This window comes from Thermomyces lanuginosus (genome assembly GCF_041956635.1).
Source record: "Thermomyces lanuginosus strain ATCC 200065 unplaced genomic scaffold VTN49scaffold_35, whole genome shotgun sequence".
Taxonomy (NCBI): Eukaryota; Fungi; Ascomycota; class Eurotiomycetes; order Eurotiales; family Trichocomaceae; genus Thermomyces; species Thermomyces lanuginosus.
Window position 1 is genome coordinate 248,497 of NW_027192369.1, and position 18,889 is coordinate 267,385.

General features: G+C 53.0%; 6 protein-coding genes across 6 annotated transcripts; 5 read left to right on the top strand and 1 right to left on the bottom strand.

The window, feature by feature from the left end:
- Window positions 1-381: 381 nt before the first annotated feature.
- On the top strand, window positions 382-2,586 carry VTN49DRAFT_5538 (uncharacterized protein; the record flags this gene model as incomplete). The annotated part of the gene is made up of 1 exon (XM_069413606.1): window positions 382-2,586. The coding sequence occupies one exon, from the start codon at window positions 382-384 to the stop codon at window positions 2,584-2,586; it is 2,205 nt and encodes a 734-aa protein (XP_069266261.1).
- A 374-nt stretch (window positions 2,587-2,960) lies between these two features.
- On the top strand, window positions 2,961-3,234 carry VTN49DRAFT_5539 (uncharacterized protein; the record flags this gene model as incomplete). Its single annotated transcript, XM_069413607.1, has 2 exons — window positions 2,961-3,091; window positions 3,147-3,234. 2 exons carry the CDS (start codon window positions 2,961-2,963, stop codon window positions 3,232-3,234), a joined length of 219 nt encoding a protein of 72 aa, XP_069266262.1.
- Window positions 3,235-3,673: 439 nt separating this feature from the next.
- Window positions 3,674-4,424, top strand: VTN49DRAFT_5540 (uncharacterized protein; the record flags this gene model as incomplete). Its single annotated transcript, XM_069413609.1, has 3 exons — window positions 3,674-3,734; window positions 3,805-3,863; window positions 3,924-4,424. The coding sequence occupies 3 exons, from the start codon at window positions 3,674-3,676 to the stop codon at window positions 4,422-4,424; spliced, it is 621 nt and encodes a 206-aa protein (XP_069266263.1).
- A 939-nt stretch (window positions 4,425-5,363) lies between these two features.
- VTN49DRAFT_5541 (uncharacterized protein) lies at window positions 5,364-6,216 on the bottom strand (the record flags this gene model as incomplete). The annotated part of the gene is made up of 2 exons (XM_069413610.1): window positions 5,364-5,956; window positions 6,006-6,216. 2 exons carry the CDS (start codon window positions 6,214-6,216, stop codon window positions 5,364-5,366), a joined length of 804 nt encoding a protein of 267 aa, XP_069266264.1.
- Window positions 6,217-7,741: 1,525 nt separating this feature from the next.
- VTN49DRAFT_5542 (uncharacterized protein) lies at window positions 7,742-9,545 on the top strand (the record flags this gene model as incomplete). Its single annotated transcript, XM_069413611.1, has 3 exons — window positions 7,742-7,766; window positions 7,924-9,260; window positions 9,321-9,545. The coding sequence occupies 3 exons, from the start codon at window positions 7,742-7,744 to the stop codon at window positions 9,543-9,545; spliced, it is 1,587 nt and encodes a 528-aa protein (XP_069266265.1).
- A 5,048-nt stretch (window positions 9,546-14,593) lies between these two features.
- Window positions 14,594-18,102, top strand: VTN49DRAFT_5543 (uncharacterized protein; the record flags this gene model as incomplete). The annotated part of the gene is made up of 6 exons (XM_069413612.1): window positions 14,594-15,247; window positions 15,307-15,419; window positions 15,481-16,860; window positions 16,937-17,220; window positions 17,307-17,820; window positions 17,886-18,102. The coding sequence occupies 6 exons, from the start codon at window positions 14,594-14,596 to the stop codon at window positions 18,100-18,102; spliced, it is 3,162 nt and encodes a 1,053-aa protein (XP_069266266.1).
- Between the last annotated feature and the right edge of the window lie 787 nt (window positions 18,103-18,889).

The window sequence follows — 18,889 nt, forward strand, 5'->3', positions numbered from 1 at the left end:
CCACCCCACCATCATTCACGGGTCGATTGTGGCATTCGAGGAAGAGTTTGCGATCCTTTGAAAGAGAAGAAAATTTGATATTGGCGGGAAAAGAAATGGAATTGACAGCATGGCGTTGATAGCGATGGCGGAAGCAGTTTCCCATCGGCACAGTGGTTCCAAGAGTGGACCATGGCGGCGTCTGAGATTGACACCAAAGTCGAGAACCGGTTTTTCCACCAGTCCACTCCGTTGAGACGGGACTACATCGTCACGGGTGGATCTCGGACCAGGATGATCCGCCGTCGATATTAAGCCAGCTCTGCCGGCCAGGAGACCGTCTGGTAGCTATGGGATTCCTGTCTCTAGGATAGAGATTTCTCGACATATCATGTCGTGATCATGGAGCCTGAACTGCAGCCTAGCCTCCAAAGCCCTCCCGACTCTCGCCGAACCAGCTTTGATGGCGGCGATACGGAAACGGCCTGCAACAGCATTGAATTTGCGGTCCCGCACCCCACCCATAGAGGATCCGACGACCGCCCGCGCGTCAAGTTCTCATCCTGGGAAGAGACGCTGCCGGGGACAGAAGAGGAACCGCTCTCGCAAGATGCAATCAATAGCGTAACAGCAGATCTGGAGAAGGGGGAGACAGCGAGATCAGGCCTCGGGCAAGATGGTGGCCCGCTCACCCGCGGTGCATCACTACGGGATCGGGCGCGTGAATGGATGACAAGATTGGGCCGGCCGGAGGAGCCGGGAGATGGATTGACACCCCCGCAGGTGGAGGAGATGGATGAAGTGTCGTTGATCGATGCTATCCCGGGACAGAGGGAACAGGACAAGCGTGAGGCGGAAGCACGGCGGATCGTGCGGGCGATCTCACAGCATAGTCGATTTCGACGGCGAAAACCGCAACGGACATTTTCTTCAGACTCGGTGCCGAGCACCCCCGGAGACTCGGACACGGAGAACGAGCAGCCCTCAAAGGGTGAGGGTGTGCTGTCGCAGTTGTTAAAGCTGCAACAGCGACGCGACGACGGCACACGCAGCGGCCATGCAACTCCCGATGGTGCGGTGACACCCCCCAAGAGGGCGAAATGGTATCAACGACACTCGCCGAGCTCGTCAACAATGTCGTTGATCGGGGCCGGCTTGAACATCGGCACTCCTGGAACGCCAACGGCGCTGGCGGAGATGAAACAGAATTTGAAACGAGACCCGGAGAAACGCATCACAGTTCGCATTGCCGCCATCCTGACGAAACAGCGGTACATGATGCTGCTGTGTCGGGCACTGATGAGGTTCGGCGCACCCAGCCATCGGCTTGAGGAATACATGCAAATGACCGCACGCGCGCTGGACGTGCGTGCGCAGTTTCTGTATCTTCCCGGATTCATGATCATGTCCTTTGATGATGTCTCGACGCACACAGCGGAGGTCAAACTGCTCCGTGTCCAGCAGGGAGTTGATCTCGCACGACTGGACGCTACACAGGACATCTATAAGAGCATCATCCACGACAAGATCACAGTGGACGAAGCAATTGAGGAGCTGGAGGCAGTGATGAATCGTCCGCCAAAGTACCCGCTATGGGTGGTCATCCTCTGCTACGGCCTGGCAAGCGTCTCGGTCGGCCCGTTCGCGTTCGAGGCGCGGCCGATCGACATGCCCATCATCTTCATGCTCGGATGTATTCTCGGAGTGATGAAATTGGTCTGGCTTCCTCGCTCGAGCTTGTACTCGAATGTCTTCGAGGTGCTGGCGTCGGTGGTGATCTCCTTCCTGGCCCGAGCCTTTGGCAGCATCCGCAACGGTGTGGTGGACGGCAAGCAGCAGTACCTGTTTTGCTTTTCGTCAATCACACAATCATCTATTGCGCTGATCCTCCCGGGTTTTTTGGTACTTTGCAGCAGTCTGGAACTTCAGTCCCAGCAAATGATTGCCGGTTCGATCCGGATGGTCTACGCCATCATCTACTCGCTATTCCTAGGCTACGGCATCACCGTCGGCACAACGATCTACGGCCTGATGGACGCAAACGCCAATTCCAACACGACCTGCTCCAGCGAGCTGATCGGCAATAATCCTTACCTGCAACGCTTCCCCTTCGTGGCAGCCTTTGTGATCTTCCTGACCATCATCAACCAAGGGAAGTGGAAGCAGATGCCCGTGATGACATTCATCGCCGTCGCTGGGTACGTCGTCAATCACTTCAGCACCGAGCGGCTTCAGTCGAACCTGGAGGTGGCCAACACGCTGGGTGCCTTCACCGTTGGTACGCTCGGCAATCTGTACAGTCGGCTGTGGCACGGCCATGCAGCCACGGCGATCCTGCCGGCCATCTTCGTCCTTGTCCCGTCCGGCTTAGCGGCTAGCGGCTCCCTGGTAGCTGGCGTGCAGTCCGCGGCGGAAATTCGTGGCAATCTCACCGGGTCGGGCCCGCAGCAGGCGTTAGACGCAGCGACCAAGGACACCAAGACGTCCATGTATGAGATTGGGTTTGGCATGATCGAGGTCGCGATCGGTATCACGGTGGGATTGTTCCTGTCGGCGGTAGTGATCTATCCGTTTGGCAAGAGACGGAGTGGATTGTTCAGTTTTTAATGGATCTGATGATGACGTTGATGCTCTATACCACGACAGATCACGATGCATTTGGCATGACTTCTTGTACATAATTCCAAGCCAATACGGAGTACCTAATCACGAATCAGTTGAAGAAGTCCTATCTGTAACCAGGAGCTACATCATAATATGATCCCATTGGGAAATGAAGCCCATGGTAGTACTGGAAGCTCGTACTTCTCGAGATGTCGGATTCTCCGCCGAATTCCCTTGTACTGCCTTTGCGTCCCAATGACCCGAGTAAGTTTGTCGACGCTGCTAAGCGCGCTCGGATGATCATGGCCCAGCGCTTTCTCCCCAGTTCATCCGTAGAGTTGAAGTTCGAACTCGCCAGTCTAGACGATTGAAAGACTATGGAAGTGGGGGAATGGGCGCGGTTCAACTCAAGTTTGGCGAGTACAGTAGCGCTGTCCCCATCTGCACAACTCTGCCTGCAGCTGCGGCGACAGCTCAGCCTGCAGGACGCTGCAGGGTGCTCTACAGGGTACGTACTGCAGCAGGCAATGACAGGCACGTGACGGACCGAGTATTGATACTAGGGCCGCCACTCAGAGACTAGGAGAGGTTGGACCGTCAAACCCCAAGAATTCCGTGGAACTACCCGAGATTCAAGGCAAATTATCCTAGCTTTACCCTGCTTGCATTCCCTTCAATGAAAGCAATTGTGACAACAAAGAATCTCCGCATAGTACATCAAAAAAAAAAAAAAAAAAGGTTACAGGTCACTGCAACAGTCATGCCAGCTAGTATTGTGATACTATTGTTGTCTCCTTGAATGCCAATTAAAATGAGTGAGGCGGCAAAACTCTCGGGAGTCTCCCAGGTTCTCGAGTCCGTATTATCAAAAAAGCGTGCTAGTTGCCGTGACTCAACGCGTCTTTTCCAACCTCGCAGTGATCATTGGACACTACAAAGTACATACGAAAGCATGCTGCAGTGACGATGGCTCTCAATCAACAACTCATCTAATTCATCGTTTGGAGTCAGTAACTCAATAATACTACTACTTACGCAGTAAATCTAGCACTCCGCTTTGGTTTATTATCAACAAGGACGAAACGAGACCATGAGCATTATTGAGGTCAAAGGTTCCCTTTTCGATGTACCGGAGGGATCCATCCTCGTGCGTAAGTCCAAATCCCCATCCAAAGTCCGAGAACAAAGAAACAATGATCATTTGTTAACGAATTCGTCCAGATGCATGCAACTGTCTAGGATCTTGGGGCAGCGGCATTGCGCGCGCATTCAAGAAGAAGGTAAGCTCGTCTCTTTGTCCATATTTTGGAAAGACTCAAGCTATTAACTCTACATTGCAGTATCCAACAGCTTACAACCGCTACGCTGCATTCTGTAAATCCCACCTCAGGGTCCCGGAGATCATCGACCTCGGCGAGGAGGCGGGAGACATTCGGTATGCCCAACGGCCGCTGGGATCGGCATTGTTGATCCATCCACCTCCTCCTCCAACTGCAGGGGCTGCAGCTACGACGACCGCTACCCAGGGCGCTAGGCCGATAAAGAAGAAGCGGACAGAAGGAAAGAAGCACTATGTCGCCTGCTTGTTCACTTCCCACGGATTTGGATCCCGGGGTCTCGCGCCTCCCGAGGACGTCTTAATTTACACGCGTTTCGCAATGCGCGACCTGTTGCAGCAGGTCCGCGAGCTGCGTGAGCGGGGAGAGACGGGAAAGGTGTACATGTGCAGGTTCAATTCGGGCTTGTTTCGCGTAAACTGGGAGGATACGCGAGCTGTGGTGGAAAGCGTTGCAAGAGAGATGGATTTTGATGAGGAGATGTTTGTTGTGGTGCCGGAATAGACGCGCGGTACTATACTATTCTGGATCATTCCGGGGTGTTTCGAATATTGTGCTTTGAAATTCCTATGTGGACTGTGAATTGCTACTTTGATGGAATCGAGGTGAAGGGTTTCATATCGCCCTAACATTGAACATCAGTACAAAGGTGCAGAAGCTGCAGAGGAATCGTGGAATTCAGGAAAATGCCACTATCTCCAGGCGACCTATGTAACTCCTAACGATCAATTGCATTTGTAGACGTGCACGATGTGAGGGTGAAATGAGATTTAAATTCCAACAAAAAAAGAATTTCGCACTCCAGGCAGGCCTTATAACCGCCTAAATCTTCTATCATTCCAGTTGTCTGTGGACGTAAATCATCCTACAATAGAGGTTAGACAACATATAATAGTCAATATTTTCATACACTGTATGCATCAAAAACTCGTCTGGACATGATTAGTATACATACTTGAATGTCATATAATCGTCAAGCATTAAATTAAAAGTACATAATTAGACAGAATCATACTGTCATAGCCAACTCAGTTCCTCAGGGTATCAAGAATCCGCTTCTTTCCAATACATTCAGTCCAAACTGCAGTGGTGCGATGTTCCGTACGTGTTTTAAAAAGTTAAAAGGTAACGTCCAGAGAAGGGTTTCTCAACTAGAGAATCTGTAGCTGCGAATGACGTGTGTAGAGGGCGCATTCCCAGATGGCAACGAGATTCCCTCGTGGGATCGTCACCAAGATGGTTGGATGTGTAAGAGCGAAAGGATATGCAGCGTCTAGAATATCAAACTGTTGCGGTCTGGCACCAGCTTGCTGCGAGTTTTTCGTGGAACACGTGGCATGAGGTTTGCTTGCGTCCAAACTCAGAACAAGAAAATGATGTCAACAACAGGTGGAACGAGTGACTGGAAAGGGCTAAAGGGAGCATATTAAATGTGCCGAGTGACTAACCGCCAACTATCGAGGGCGGCCTCTCAAGGTCAAAAGGATCGCTGTACGTGGTGGTGCTGCTCGTCCGCTGATCCCAGAGCTCTTCGCCGTCAGTGTCCGTCTGGGTCCGGAAAGATGAGCTGTTGACAGTGGCTCGTATCGATGTTGAAGCGAGGTCTGTGCTGTAGATGCTGCTTGACTGATCGTATCGGGTTTGTCGTTGGTAGTCGAGAAAGGGATTTGGAATTGTAGAAACGACGATTTTTCGGGTCTGGGAACCAGCGTGGCCATTGGAAAGCGATGGCGCTTCATGTGTTTCCCGAGTTTCAGGCAGAGAATCCTCGGGAGATTGCGCCAGCTTCTCTCGCAACCTGCTCTCGGCCAGTCGTTTCTTGCGCCATCGGATAAACAACCATAAACAAAACCCCAGCACAATGAGGGACATGCCACCCACGGTCCCTCCGACTACGGGCCCCAAGAGACTCCTATGTCCTGAGTCCGCAGGTGAGACTGGTGGTGTAGTAGTGGAGGGTGTCGGAGGCGCTGCAGGTAATTTTGAAGCAGACGAGGTGTGCGCGGTTGCAATATTAGTCGTTTGGGTCGCATTGCCTATCATATCGTTAGCAGGAGAGTCTTCGACATTTGCGAATGTACTGACGATGACTCTCATGGCCGATAAGGCCGCTTGAAGGCGTCGGTGTCGCCGTCGCCGACGATGAGTTGAATGTCAAACTCCCGACATCACCAGAAGGTCCCACGGTCTCAACTGGCACGCGTGTCAAGTCAAATGGTAATCGAAATGATGTCGTGGCAATCGCCCGGGGGAATATGGTACATCGAAGCCCGTCAACGGTTGTAACTGATGTCATAACCGGAGGAGAGCAGACAATCCCGTGGAACCAGCCTGGACAGCCTACTTTTGCATACATATGTCAAGGAACCCTCGATTCGATGGAGTGCGTGTCGAGGATTATATCGAGTGAGCCATCACCACCATAACACAATCAACACCATCCAATCTTTGGACTAGAAAATTGAAGCTAATACAGGTCACATCCCATTTCCTGCGTGCCATCTCCCTCAGCTGCGTTTCAGCCAACGTTCGCAAGACCCCGAAGCATGTAAGGGAGCGGCATCCCCAGATTGACTGGGGACCCTTGGCATGTGCCGCATGGCGTGAAAAAAAGCTACATTGCCGCAAGGCATCTCCTAAGTGCCGGATCTACACTGCGCGAGCCGAGCTTTTGGCGGTTGAGGAATGGGTCAGAATGGTCAGCTCTGAGCCAGAGACGTGAAAGCTAGGGACGGCGGTTACAACGCGCCAATCGGAAATCTCCCATTTCTCACAAAGGATATAACTCACGTGCCTAAATCACGTGAAATGCCGAGAACCGGCTATACTGTATTTGTACAAGTGGGCTCCGGAAGACGGAAGAAGATTTCCCCGCGTCCCTGAGTCCCTGACCGGCCTTTTTTCTGTGGTTGCCGCCGTTGCCCGCTGATGCGGGGCAACAACAGCCCTAAATTGCCTAGATAAGTTAGCGCTGTAACTCGATCCATGTACTATGCTGTTTAGGGTTTAGAATAACCTTGGCACACCATGGGCAGACCTTCAGCAAAGACGCAAACGGACCCCAAAGTTGACCTGTCAAGCATCCAAGTACTGAACCTTGAATCAATCTTTGCTGCGTAGCATTGACAAGTCCTCACAAATTCGGCCTTGATGGACGATCAAACTCTGTCGAGATTTGATGAATGACAGCGTTTGGCATCATCGTGAGACAAATTGTTGATGTACCCCCGGCCGGATGGAGCGACTTGCATGGCGCTGGTCGTCTTAGTGTGAGATGCCTCAGGCCGCAATTAAGCAAGAGAGGGGTACTCTCAACAGTCGATGCTCCTCTTCCTCGTCACCAGAGCAAAGCTCAGTAAGATACGGCAGTGCTCCGCTAAGAGCTTTATTGCTTATTTCACATTGCGTCTAGACTCTCGCTGTCCTCGCCTCAATTCTTGGAGCACGCTCTGTGATCTATCCTCATTTGGTGGACCTTAGACTTTGGCGTTGACCCTTGTCCGGAGTAGCTCCCTCGTCCAGACCAGACCAGCCCCGACCGACCACCCCCGTAGTCCGTAGACAGCGGCCCGCAGCGCCGTTCCCCACCAAAGACCAGTCCGTCCTTTGGGCTTTCGCCCTGTGGTGAGTTTGGCTTTGTGCTCCTTTTTGCTCCCATCTTCCGAGGCGTCCGATCGCGACCTCGTTGGTCTAGGGACGCTTTGTTGTTGATCCCCCGGATTTGTGACCTCTCTGACGGGCGTGTTTGGACGGGCGGGCGAAGGCTGCAGAGCATGTGATTTCTGCGTTGCAGAGGGAGCTGATTCTTGTTTGCGCCCATCATGTTTGGATACGCCGGCGGTCTAGGTGAGCCATTCCCTATCAATGCGGTAGTCTCTTTTTTGTCCCTCTTTTGTGATTTTCCTTGCATGCCTCCGTACCATCGATCGCTATGATGATATGCCTTTTTTTTTTTTGCCAAGGATGCAAATGCCATTGAGTTGACTGACGACTCTTCTCTTAGTCGCTCCCTCGCCGGGAATTGACCCGGACCAGGAGCGGAGTCCGCCCCCGTCGCCGACTCCTTTGGACTTTCCGCAGTATCTTGACGTAGGAGGAGCAAATGCATCCCCAGATTTCGATGCTATCTTCCGCGGTTTGCTCGCTCTGAGGAGGCCGCAGGATATAACGGAGGAGCATGTCAAGTGGTTCAACATTCAGATTGCGTCGTCGCAGATTGCCGCGTCAGACATCATTCCCGAGGACGCTCGGGCGGGCCTACCTCCCCTTCCATGGGAATCAGCCGAACAGCCGGAGGGAGATGCCGCCCCCAAGATGGGCAATGGGCTGCCCTATCCCCCCCGAGAAAAGTACGATGTGTGCGACAAAGAATTACGCTACAACAATGATGATGCATTTCGGGAAATCGGCCGGATGGAACCGAGGCCTGGTCGGTCGAGAGTTCGTCTGACCCAGTCACGCAAGTTCTGGACGGGGTTGGAGAAGATTGCCCTGTATTGGGACACCGAACTCGATCAGTACTACGACAGGCCTGCCCAACCAGATTCGTCATCTTCGACCACCGAAGATAAAGAGCAGATGAAGGACGACCCCGAATCAAATACGGATGCGATGGAGGTTGATGGCGCGGCCACGGATAAGCCAAAATTTGAACGAGTCTACAAAGGCCGACGCATCGGCGCCGGACAAGACATGCCCGAGACCAACCGCGAAGAAGCCATTCGCGGCCTTATGGAAATGGCCGCCTGGCCGTTCATGTGCCAGATCGTTATGCCGACACTGCCGCCCAGACTTTCCGTCCGTAATCTTTTGTTCCCTGTGCGGCAGAGCCTCGTAGCGGGTCGAGCACCCCGAGAGCGGGACCTTGCGCGCAAAGGGATCCTTGAAGGGCCCTTGTTGCTGGCACAATGTCGCAACGAGGTGGCCTTCCGTGAGCCCGGAGAGGCACCGGGTCGCGGTAAGCTCGAGCAGTGCGACCTCATCCGGGAGGTGGGGGCGATGCTGCTGACCGCCCAGGAGCGGGCGCGCGAGGGTACGGTGGAAGTCCGACCTGGTGAGGGCAAATGGTGGACCACAGTTCCCCGATGGGGTGGAGCGCCCGACGAAGGCGTCACCGGTGATGCCGCCCAAGAGGAGCCGGCAGAAAATTCGGGGAATGGCGATGAGAGAAGTCCCGAGAAGCGGCCGCGGCGGTCGTTCTCCTCGCGACGGTTGGGATCGTCGCAGCGAAAGCTGAGCACAAGTGAGAGATGGAAACAGTTGCAGCCGGGGTCAAGTCTGTGGGACAAGAAAATGAGGTACATGCAGATTGGAAAGGTCAAGGACAGTCCGTTTGACGATGTATGCTATGAACCTTCCCGTTGAGAGCATTGTTCGAGTGCTGACCTTTGGAAAACGCAGATTTTCATGGTGTCGAGCCTCAACCACCACGCGGCCATCGTGCACCTCCGCGTACATCGTCGATATCTCGACATGTTGGGGACGGGGCAGAGCAACGAGCCAAAGGGAGACCAGTGGCAGGTGCTAACCTTGCGACGGACGAAGTGGTATGACCTGCTGAAGGAAGAAGAGCGGGTCGAAGTTTTCCGTGGAATCTGGACCGTCTTTCACTATCTGATGCGATGAATGAGTTCTTATCTTTCTATTTTGGATGCGACTTGAGATAGATTGGATGCAATGACATGTCATGGGTACAGGTATTGCATATGTCTCTAGCACTTTGAATGATACTTTGTTGGATCTCCCGCATTCGGATAATCCGTGGCCGCTTGCCGCTTCAGCCGTCGAAAAATATATTTACAGGAGCCTGTCAGTATGATCTGCCCGCAGTCCCATGCACAATGCAGTGTCCTGCACATGCGTTCCATGGGCATTCAAGCTGTCATTTTCCTAGCACTACGGAGTACATCGGCTCGTTCTCGGCCTGCGAGCTCCTTCCTAACCCGATAATCCATCCAATCTTAAACCCGAGCAAGCGCACGCCGACGTATACAAAGAATGGCCGTCCGTTCTAGAATATTCAACAGCAAGATGCCCAACTTCTGAATTCGACTCCCACATTGCAACGCGCTGAAGATACCAGCCATGTTGGCTCGCAGGACCATGCTTCTTTTGTCAAATTTTCTCAAATTCGCCCACGTCACGCACAACCAATGAACAACAATACCCGTCATAGTACTTGGTGCTCCGCCATTAGAGGGACCACCGTTTGTTGGTCGCAATATCTCGTTCTCCAATGTAATAAGTTCATTCGCATGGAATGGCATGAAAGCCGAGCAATTCTCGCCTCTGGAAAACAGCAATGAGTTTAACAAACGAAAATAAAACCAGAAGAATGACCTTTCCCGATGAATTGCAATCAAGTAATGACTCCCGTGCTTGCTCATTGCCCGATTTTCTGACGTACATATAGTGCAAATCCAATGCACGAAATGATCTTCGCTCCCTCGCATCTTGTGGTTTGTGGATCTGAAAAATTCCGACCTGTCGGTTGGACCCATCCCCGCGGACTTGTTGAGGAGTTGACAGGTCACATTCTACAATCTTGGGCCTCTGAAGATCTGAGCACCTCACGCTATTGGTGAAATGGTGAGAGATGAACCGCCAGGAGAGTCTTTGGGGCATCCTCATTCCTGAACCCTGAGTGAGTCCCTGAGTCCCCGTTCCCCGAGGCTCCTGATTCCAAGACCCCGAAATAGCATTTAAGTTAGCTAACAACCTGTTAAGATTTTCTGATCGACCCAGTTGTACGGAGTACTTCGGAGAACTGTCTGATTGGGTACGGTGGTGATTCAGATTGAGATCTCGCGTTGGTGTTCAGACGAATCTGAGACTTTGAGGTGTGGCCAACAGAGGATCCATTTGTCTTCTGCTGGGAAGCACCCCGTAGCCGAGATTGAGATGGCGAGGTATACGAGTCTCGTCCAAAACTGGCGCATGCCGCGCTTTTGAGTTTTATGGATGAAGAAGCCAAGACCGGCTAGGCTGTTTACTAAAGGGAGCCCTAAAGCGCCAATCATGGGGATCAATGCAGGACCGCAGCCGAGATATCGTAGTGAAATTTGCCTCAAAAAGTGTCCAAATCTTGTAAATTTAATTCAAATCGGAGAGATATAAGTTGATAACCCTGCCGGGCACTTGCCAACCCACAAGGCACAGGAACAGTGAAGGAAGCGAGTCTGTAATGCGCACATTGAAATTGGCGTCATGATGAATTTCATCATAACTATCGCAGGATATGCCAACCGCTCTAGTATACGAGCACGCCGCTACTAATAGTAGCTGTAGTACTCCGTGTATTCCATCAGGCCCTCCAAGATTCTGCTTGAAACATAAAACTGAAGTGGCGACTGATGGCAAAGGTTACAATAGCTACTCGTTCCTATTCCTGACTTGGGCTGTCGGTCCCAGGAGTCGTGGTCCTCGGGGAGGACTCGGTGAATCCAAACTTAAGCTTCAATGGCGAAAATACTACCATCCAGTACGGATTCGACATTGGCCAGTGAAGCCCAATTTCCTGGGACATGATAAGTTTACCTTGCCACCTGGAGCTGAAGTTTGTGAAAACACCAGAAGGCAATGGAAGAAAATCAGCACCCGGAGCGCCGGTTCCCGGATAGCCAGGAGTTTTGAAACACGACGGAGCGGACGCGGGTTGACACTGAACCCAGCGCGGGAGCCGGCGAGCGGGGACCGTTCTGCGCCGCTGAACTCTCTTGCCAGGGTCTGGCTGGGTCACCAAGATTCTGGGTCGACTTCTTTGAGGAGCAAATATAGTAGTTAACCGAGCGCACGGATGATTGCCTCCAAACTCTCGATAGGTCCAACGGGAGACCAGGGATGGGAACATGTGGCTATGTGCGGCGCTGGGATGCGTTTCGCTGACTTGATGCCAGATCTCTTTCCGTCCCCCTTGCAGTTGGGACGACCAGGGTTGTAGGTAACCGAGACTCCGACGCCGCCAGCATTTCGAAGATCTACGAGCCCAAGGGGTTACGTAGCATTGCAAGTGCGAACGGGGTAACTAACGCTCCATACTTCGTACACCGTCGTGAGGGGTACATAGCTTCATCCACAGTAACCTAAATTGACTTCTTCACTTAGTAGTTACCTCGAATCCATGACGAAGCCATTGATTGCATCAGGGCAGAAAATAAGTGGAAGGACAATCGTCGGAGAAGAGTCGGGCGTAGAGCTGTAAAAGACGATCACCCTTCTTGGGGCATGATTGTCGCTGTTGATTTGTCCGGTGAAAGTTTTGGCGTTCTGGAGTAGGGTACCGACGGAGTACCTCCGTCGTCGTACCCGGAATGTACTCCATACAGAGGACGTGTTAAGACTGGCGAGAACTTAAACGTTATTTTGGAGCCTCTTGCGCTAAGCATCCACATCGTCAGGAGTAACCGGCCATCAGGTAGCCTATCATCCATCTCGTCTCACTTTTGACTTTGGCTTATCAGCTGCACGAAAACTGGGATCGAGTAAAGGATGAAATTCTGGCGTTGGATACCCTCCTCAAGAGTCGGGACGGCCGCGAGTTGGCAGGAGGCTGCGAGACGCTAAATTTTGGTGGCGTCTCCAAGGCCATGGTAACAGCGCTGCTGGGGACCGAAAAGGGAAGTAACCCAGTCGCTCTTTTTCCCCCTCTCCCAGCCCTCCCAGCGACCAACAGCTTCGAGTTTGTCGAATTTGCATTGGTTTTTCCGAAGTAGTTATTTGGAAACCTGTTCCATGGAGCTAGTGATCGTGATACGTGATAGTGCGAGCAAGTGTTGGGATGCATAATGCGATTGCTGCTACCTGTACGTAATAATATGCTCGTCAGCTCGCCTATGCATTCACCGACAGCACTCGCTGCTGCTGGTCAGGCAGGAGCTGCACGGAGAGGGAGTCTTGGAAGATGAGAGAAGGTCATGTGCCAAGTCGATTACTAATCGCCCAACTGGACGACGGGATACATGAATTCTGACACCACGCCCTTTGAATATAACTACTTACTCCATACGGAATAACTAGGTACGAGTAGTTATTTTTCCCACGGTCAAAAATTCCCCCCGTCTCGTTTCCATGGTTTTGGCTGCGGTCCGAGCCATCGTACGGTCCGCGGCTTTCTCGACAAGTAACCTACAGTAACGCTCTCCACAGGCACACTGCCATCATCGGAATGCCCGTCAGGGATCAGGATGGTCATGGACAGGAGTCGGGGGGATGAGAGCATGGAGCACACAAATGGCGGGGCCTTGGCGGATCCCAAAAGAGCCACGCTCCCAATTATTGCGACGACACCGCCAACTCGGCTCTCTCGGGCTGGTCACGCCTTGGACTGGCATCCAGCCAATCAGCGCCGTTGATCTCTCTCCGTGTCCGGCAGTGATCCAATCGCGCCGCGCGCGCTCCGAAAGGCGTTGATAATATGTCGGCCGTCTGCTCCGTCGTCTGGTCATTCTGTCGATCGCAGCAAGCTAATAGGCGCCATAAACTGTTTTTTTGATCTCGGCAATTCGCCATTGGTCTTCTTTTCCCTTACGCGATAACATACGTCACCTGAGCACTTGCGTAGGGCCTCCAAGAGTTTTAGCCTAGCGAGCGAGCTACTCGTACACCCCAACTGTGCGACTGCTAGTCGCACAAAAATCCTCAGGCGAGATAGAGGGGAGAATTATGCAAGATCCCGCCAGGAGCCTCCGATCAGCAACAAGCGAAATGAAGTCCTTCCTCGCGCATTGTGTGCCAGTTGGTAGCCAACGCTACTCGATCCGCACCGCATAGGTTATCTACGTGTGGATTTCAAATTTTCATCTCCAATCACCAAACTTAATTCGAGATCTAGGGCTCAGGTGGATGGACTCCGTCCCATAGTTTTGCGGAGGTCATTGCATTGGGCATGACACTTGCAGTTGTGTAGAGACTATCAGAACTTTCGCCCAAGGAGGTTCGACTCGCCCCAACCCAACCAGCCGATACCTCGATGTTGCTCTCATTGATTCATACCAGTGATTAGATGCCGGGGTGACTGCCCTGATTCTTGATTTCCGAATATTTTTCTGTCTTGTTTGACTCGGGTGTAAACGATAACTTTTGTGATCCGTCGAGCCCAACCCCGTCACCAGTGAATGGTCCAGCCTCTCGCCATTGGTCCAAGCTGCCAGTCTCATTGTCCATGATGATTGGTCGTCGAGGGTCACTTTCTCCCATGTGGGTAGTGTGGGGGTTCCTGATGGGGAATGCATGCCCAATCGAGTTAGCGGCTCAATCGATCGGGAAGAGACAGCCCAGTGTGAAATTTACTTGTATTTACTAACCTAAAAGTCTGTCTTGGTCTGTAGCTCCTCTGGGACGAGTAGAGTACGAGTTTCCGGCCTGGTGGTGCTGTTGGCTTGACCGCAAGGCCCCCCTCTTCCCTTTTCCCATTCTCCACGTTCTTTATAAAACTTCGTGAGCTCACAGAGAGGGTCGGGGTCCATGTCTATAATTTCCCACCAGTGCGGGAACCCCATGTCCTGCCATACCGCGGCCATTGAAGCACTCGCGTCTTGCCCCGGTCAGGTGCCGATGTGACAAGAGATTGTTCCCATCTCATCCCACGCTGCTCCCACCCCTTCCTCGTTGAGCTCGCAGAAGCGTCCCCCTTTGGCCCGTGATCGCTGCGGTGTTCTCACCAATCGCCGGCGATCATGGAAGCGATTGCAGCGGACGATAAGTCCAAACCACACCCGCCGGGTCTGGGAGCTCTGCCGCCGCCGTCCCTTGCGCAACCACAGGCTCCCGCCGTCTCCGCGCCGCCTCGCATGCCCATGGGACCTGATAGTCTACCCAATCTGCCGCCATCGCATGGAATATACGAGCAATCATGGCGCCCAACCCCCTATCCACCGGGCTTCGAGGCCGCCAATGCTGACCGCCGACAGTCGTCGGCTCCAACGCCGCTGTTGACGACCGCACAGCCGACGCGAGATGCGGCCCATGCGCCGGCAGACCCGTTCCCACAATCGAACGGGGTCCCGACAACCAGCGCACCCACCCGCTCCCCTCATGAGACTTCAACAACACAACCGCCGCCGGTGCGCCAAATGAACGGCGTCCCAATGGATCCTGGACAGCCTCCCCACGGGCCTCCGGCCGACTATCGAGACTATCGCGCGCCCGGAGTACCATATGCGCCGACCTCCGTACCGAACACCGGAGACGCACCCATACCGACGCTGGGCCCGTATGGCCCTAACATCAGCTTTTCGATGCCGCCGACCCCAGGTCCCTTCGACCCAAGCTTCTTTTCTGGTCAGTTGTTCGGGACCATGCGACAACGAAAATCGTCTCGTGCCCAGCAGGTAAGCGTTCGCTTCGTACAGCAAAGTTTGCGCGCCCATTGACCAGCTCTTTCTTTCAGGCATGCGATCAATGTCGAGCCAGAAAGGCCAAGTGCGACGAGGGTCGGCCGGCATGCAGTCATTGCAAAGAAAATAATCTGACCTGTGTGTACAAAGAACTTCCCCCACACAAGTGAGTGGCACATTCGGACGTCCTTGCGCGCCTTGGCCTGACCGTGGCAACGAAATCACAGACAGGATAAATCCACCATATTCATGGTGGAAAAGATGCATGAAATGGAGGACCGCATCTCCCGACGTGTGGATCGCCGCATAGACCGGCTTGAGACGCGGTTAGTGGACCGAGTGGACCGCCGAGTAGAGAAGCTCGAGACACGCATGTTGAGCCTCCTTCGTCAACATACGGCCTCATTTGGTGACAGCACCAGCCCTCAGTCTGCTAACCCTTCCAACCAAGGAACATCCCCTCCGGTGCCGGGTGGTTTCGACGTCAGTTTTCCCGACATTAAGCAAGCTGACCTCAAGGCATCAGCGTCGGATTCCGAGGATGATGAGTTATCCATCCCCATTGACCATACTACAGGCGCCCACAATTTGCTGTCGTGGCCGACTGTGAGGCGGCTCATTGGGACAAATATCACTGAAAACTATGTGATGGAAATAGAGCTCGGCAGGGGTAAGATCCGACTCGATGAATATGACGAGGGTCCCACAACTGTTGGCGAATGGAGTGATCCTGGCCAAGCGCGGACGATGGCGTCCAATCGGCCCAGCACCAATAGTCGGAATGATGCCGGACCTTCTTCCTCAGCCGACTGGGCTACCGGACGGTCTTCCTCGTTTTCCGGCCAGCCTCGTGAGCCGGTTGGCGGCCTCGATGAGTTTGGCCATCTTAACACCGATCCCGACGTTGTGCGTCGGCTGGTCCTCAGCTACCTGAGCCACATGCACATCCTGCATCCGTTCCTGGATGAAAGCCATCTCAGGAATATGATGGAGCAGTTCATTCGCTTGTATGGCCGGCCCAGGGAGAGACCTGCCCACCCCGTGCAAGCTGGAGTCGAGATTCCGCGTGGGCTCAAGCGAAAACGGTCGCTGGAAGGTGTGCAGATGGCAGGTTATGAAGCCAACCCATTGGCTGGCTCCAGCCCTACGCCTCTCAGGATCGAGGAAAGTATCGAAAATGCGATCCTACTCCTCGTGATGGCGGTGGGTGCTATTTGCGAATGGCGCGATAGGCCATTGCCGCCTGCGGCCTACGACACAACTCCATCCACCAAGCCACCCTCCGCTAGAGTTCTTCCACCAGAACTTTCGTCTGGTGCATCCTTTTTTCGACGCCCCAGTGCCTCATCGTCGACTCCAGAAAGCAGCGGGCGGCGAGCATCGGTAGTGTCTGATTCCAGCCGTCGGCGAAACGTTGATGTGATCCCGGGGTTCGCGTATTATGCCTACGGCGTTCGGATTATTGGTCCGAAATCAATGTTCACGACGCTGGAGGAAGCCCAGGCTGGGCTCTTGGCTGGGCTATATATGGGCCAGTTGGCAGATCCGGTGGAGAGCTTTGGGTGGATCAAAAGAGCGGCGGACGCATGTATAGTGCTGACGCGAAAGTACGGTGTTTTTTTTTTGCCCCGTCCCTATTGTCTTTCCTCCAAAAGAGCCAGGAACTAATGAGAGCGTTCCCAGAGACAATTACCAATCGTTACCGAAGGGTCGTCACAAGAGCCTGTGCGAGTTTGCATATTGGACGAATCTGCAACTCGAGAGCGATATTTTGGCGGAGTTGCCCCTTCCTGGCAGCGGTATCACCAAAGTCGAGACTCAAGTCCAATTGCCATCGGGAGATTATGTGTTCCCGGTGCCCAATAGTCTTGATGCCCCAAACACACGTATGATGGTTTTCTACCTTGCGCAGATCCATCTGCGCAAGGTACTGAATCGAATCCACAACGACCTTTACAAGACTCCAAGTACGTGCCACGGATTTTCTTTTGATCTTTCTTCTGCAAGTGCTCCTTTCGTTAGTGGATCTATAGTGCTGACCCGCGTACCATAGAAGACAAGGATGACGACAAAGTCGCCAACTTTTCGGTGTCTATTTTAAAGGTTTGGAGTAAGAACTTGGAACACTGGCGAGGTAATCTGCCACTTCCGATGCAGTGGAACGACACGGATCCGCCTCACCATGATATCAATATGGCCCGACTGCGAGCCAAGTATTACGGCGCTCGATATATCATCCACCGTCCCCTGCTGTACCTGGCCCTCCATTATTATGGCAAAGCCGGTGGAACAAAACCGGAAGCCGACAGTGAAGACGGTTCGCGGCCGCAGCGAGATTCCTCTCGCGTGGCGTACGGACCCATCATGGGCCGGTCATCGAGCGAATCAGGAGTTCCTCTTGCGAGCGGCGAAGATGACATTTGGCAATGTGCACCTTACGATGCCCTGCCTCTGGCGATCCGCGAGTCGTGCGAAGAGTGCGTCCGGTCGGCAATTCTGAGCACCACTGTGTTCGATGGCATCCAAGGGCGCCCCATCGTGACCAACATTTTTGGAACTGCGCAGGCGTACGTTTGTTCCGTATTCGCTTTTAGTAGACAGGGTTCATCGGACTGACTCTGGTGGTGAGCAGGCAATTCGGTAACATGCTGGTGCTGTCTGCAACGTACATGTCGGAGCTCCGGCCGCTGGTTGACCGCGAAATCCTTCGGGGACTCCTCAAGCGCACCATTCGATTCTTGATGGAGTACCGGCATGTGTCGCCAACTTTGATCAGGAACGCGGAGATTTTGACGAGCATTCATGAGCGGATTTTTGGGGATGTCCCACATATAGACCTGAGTTCATAGTTGATTTGCATTTCTTCAACTTACATTTCGGGCGGCAGTTTGATATTTTCGTTTGGCGTTGTTGGCTCTCTGCTTTTGGCCTTCGTTCTCTTTTCTTGTGTTATATCCATGCATATATAAAGCCGTTTTTTTTTTTTTTTCTTGGTCCATGTTTGAAATCATCTGGTTTCCATTTCCTTCGCTTCTGATTCCCGTGTGTGTGTGTGAATAAGGACTTTCGTTTCGCAGGGTAGATGATTCAAACAATTCGCGGCCTGTCGGCCTGTGTGCATAACGAACTAGTCCAAGTAAATTGTTCCACTCGTTGCACATTCCAGAACACATTCCATATTTGTTTATTCTTTGCCACTCATTCCCTTGTCAGCTTCTCACCCCTTCTGCAGTTATTGCTTCCATCTCGCCTGCTTGGCCAATGGCTACATGCCAAGACAGATTATATCAGCATGTCATCGGCAGAGGATCGGATTCAGATCGGACCCCACCCGCTGTGGCTGGCGGGAAAATCTATGGTGCCAGCCAGCTCCCAGCCGCTCTCCAGCCTCCGCCTAATCGAGCCATCGCCTCGGTTTGTTTATACTGCGCCCAGCCCCAACGTCTGCATCAAAACAAATCCAGGGAAGGCTTTTTTCCTTGCTGATACTCTGAGCTGTTCTTCATCCAAAGTCCCTGCATCAACTGTGGGGTCTTTCACAGCTCGTTTTCTCGGACTTTCGAGTATCAGCAGAGCTCGCAATATTGAGCCGATCAGAACGAAGAATTACGTGTTCGCAAACACATTCCATCATCA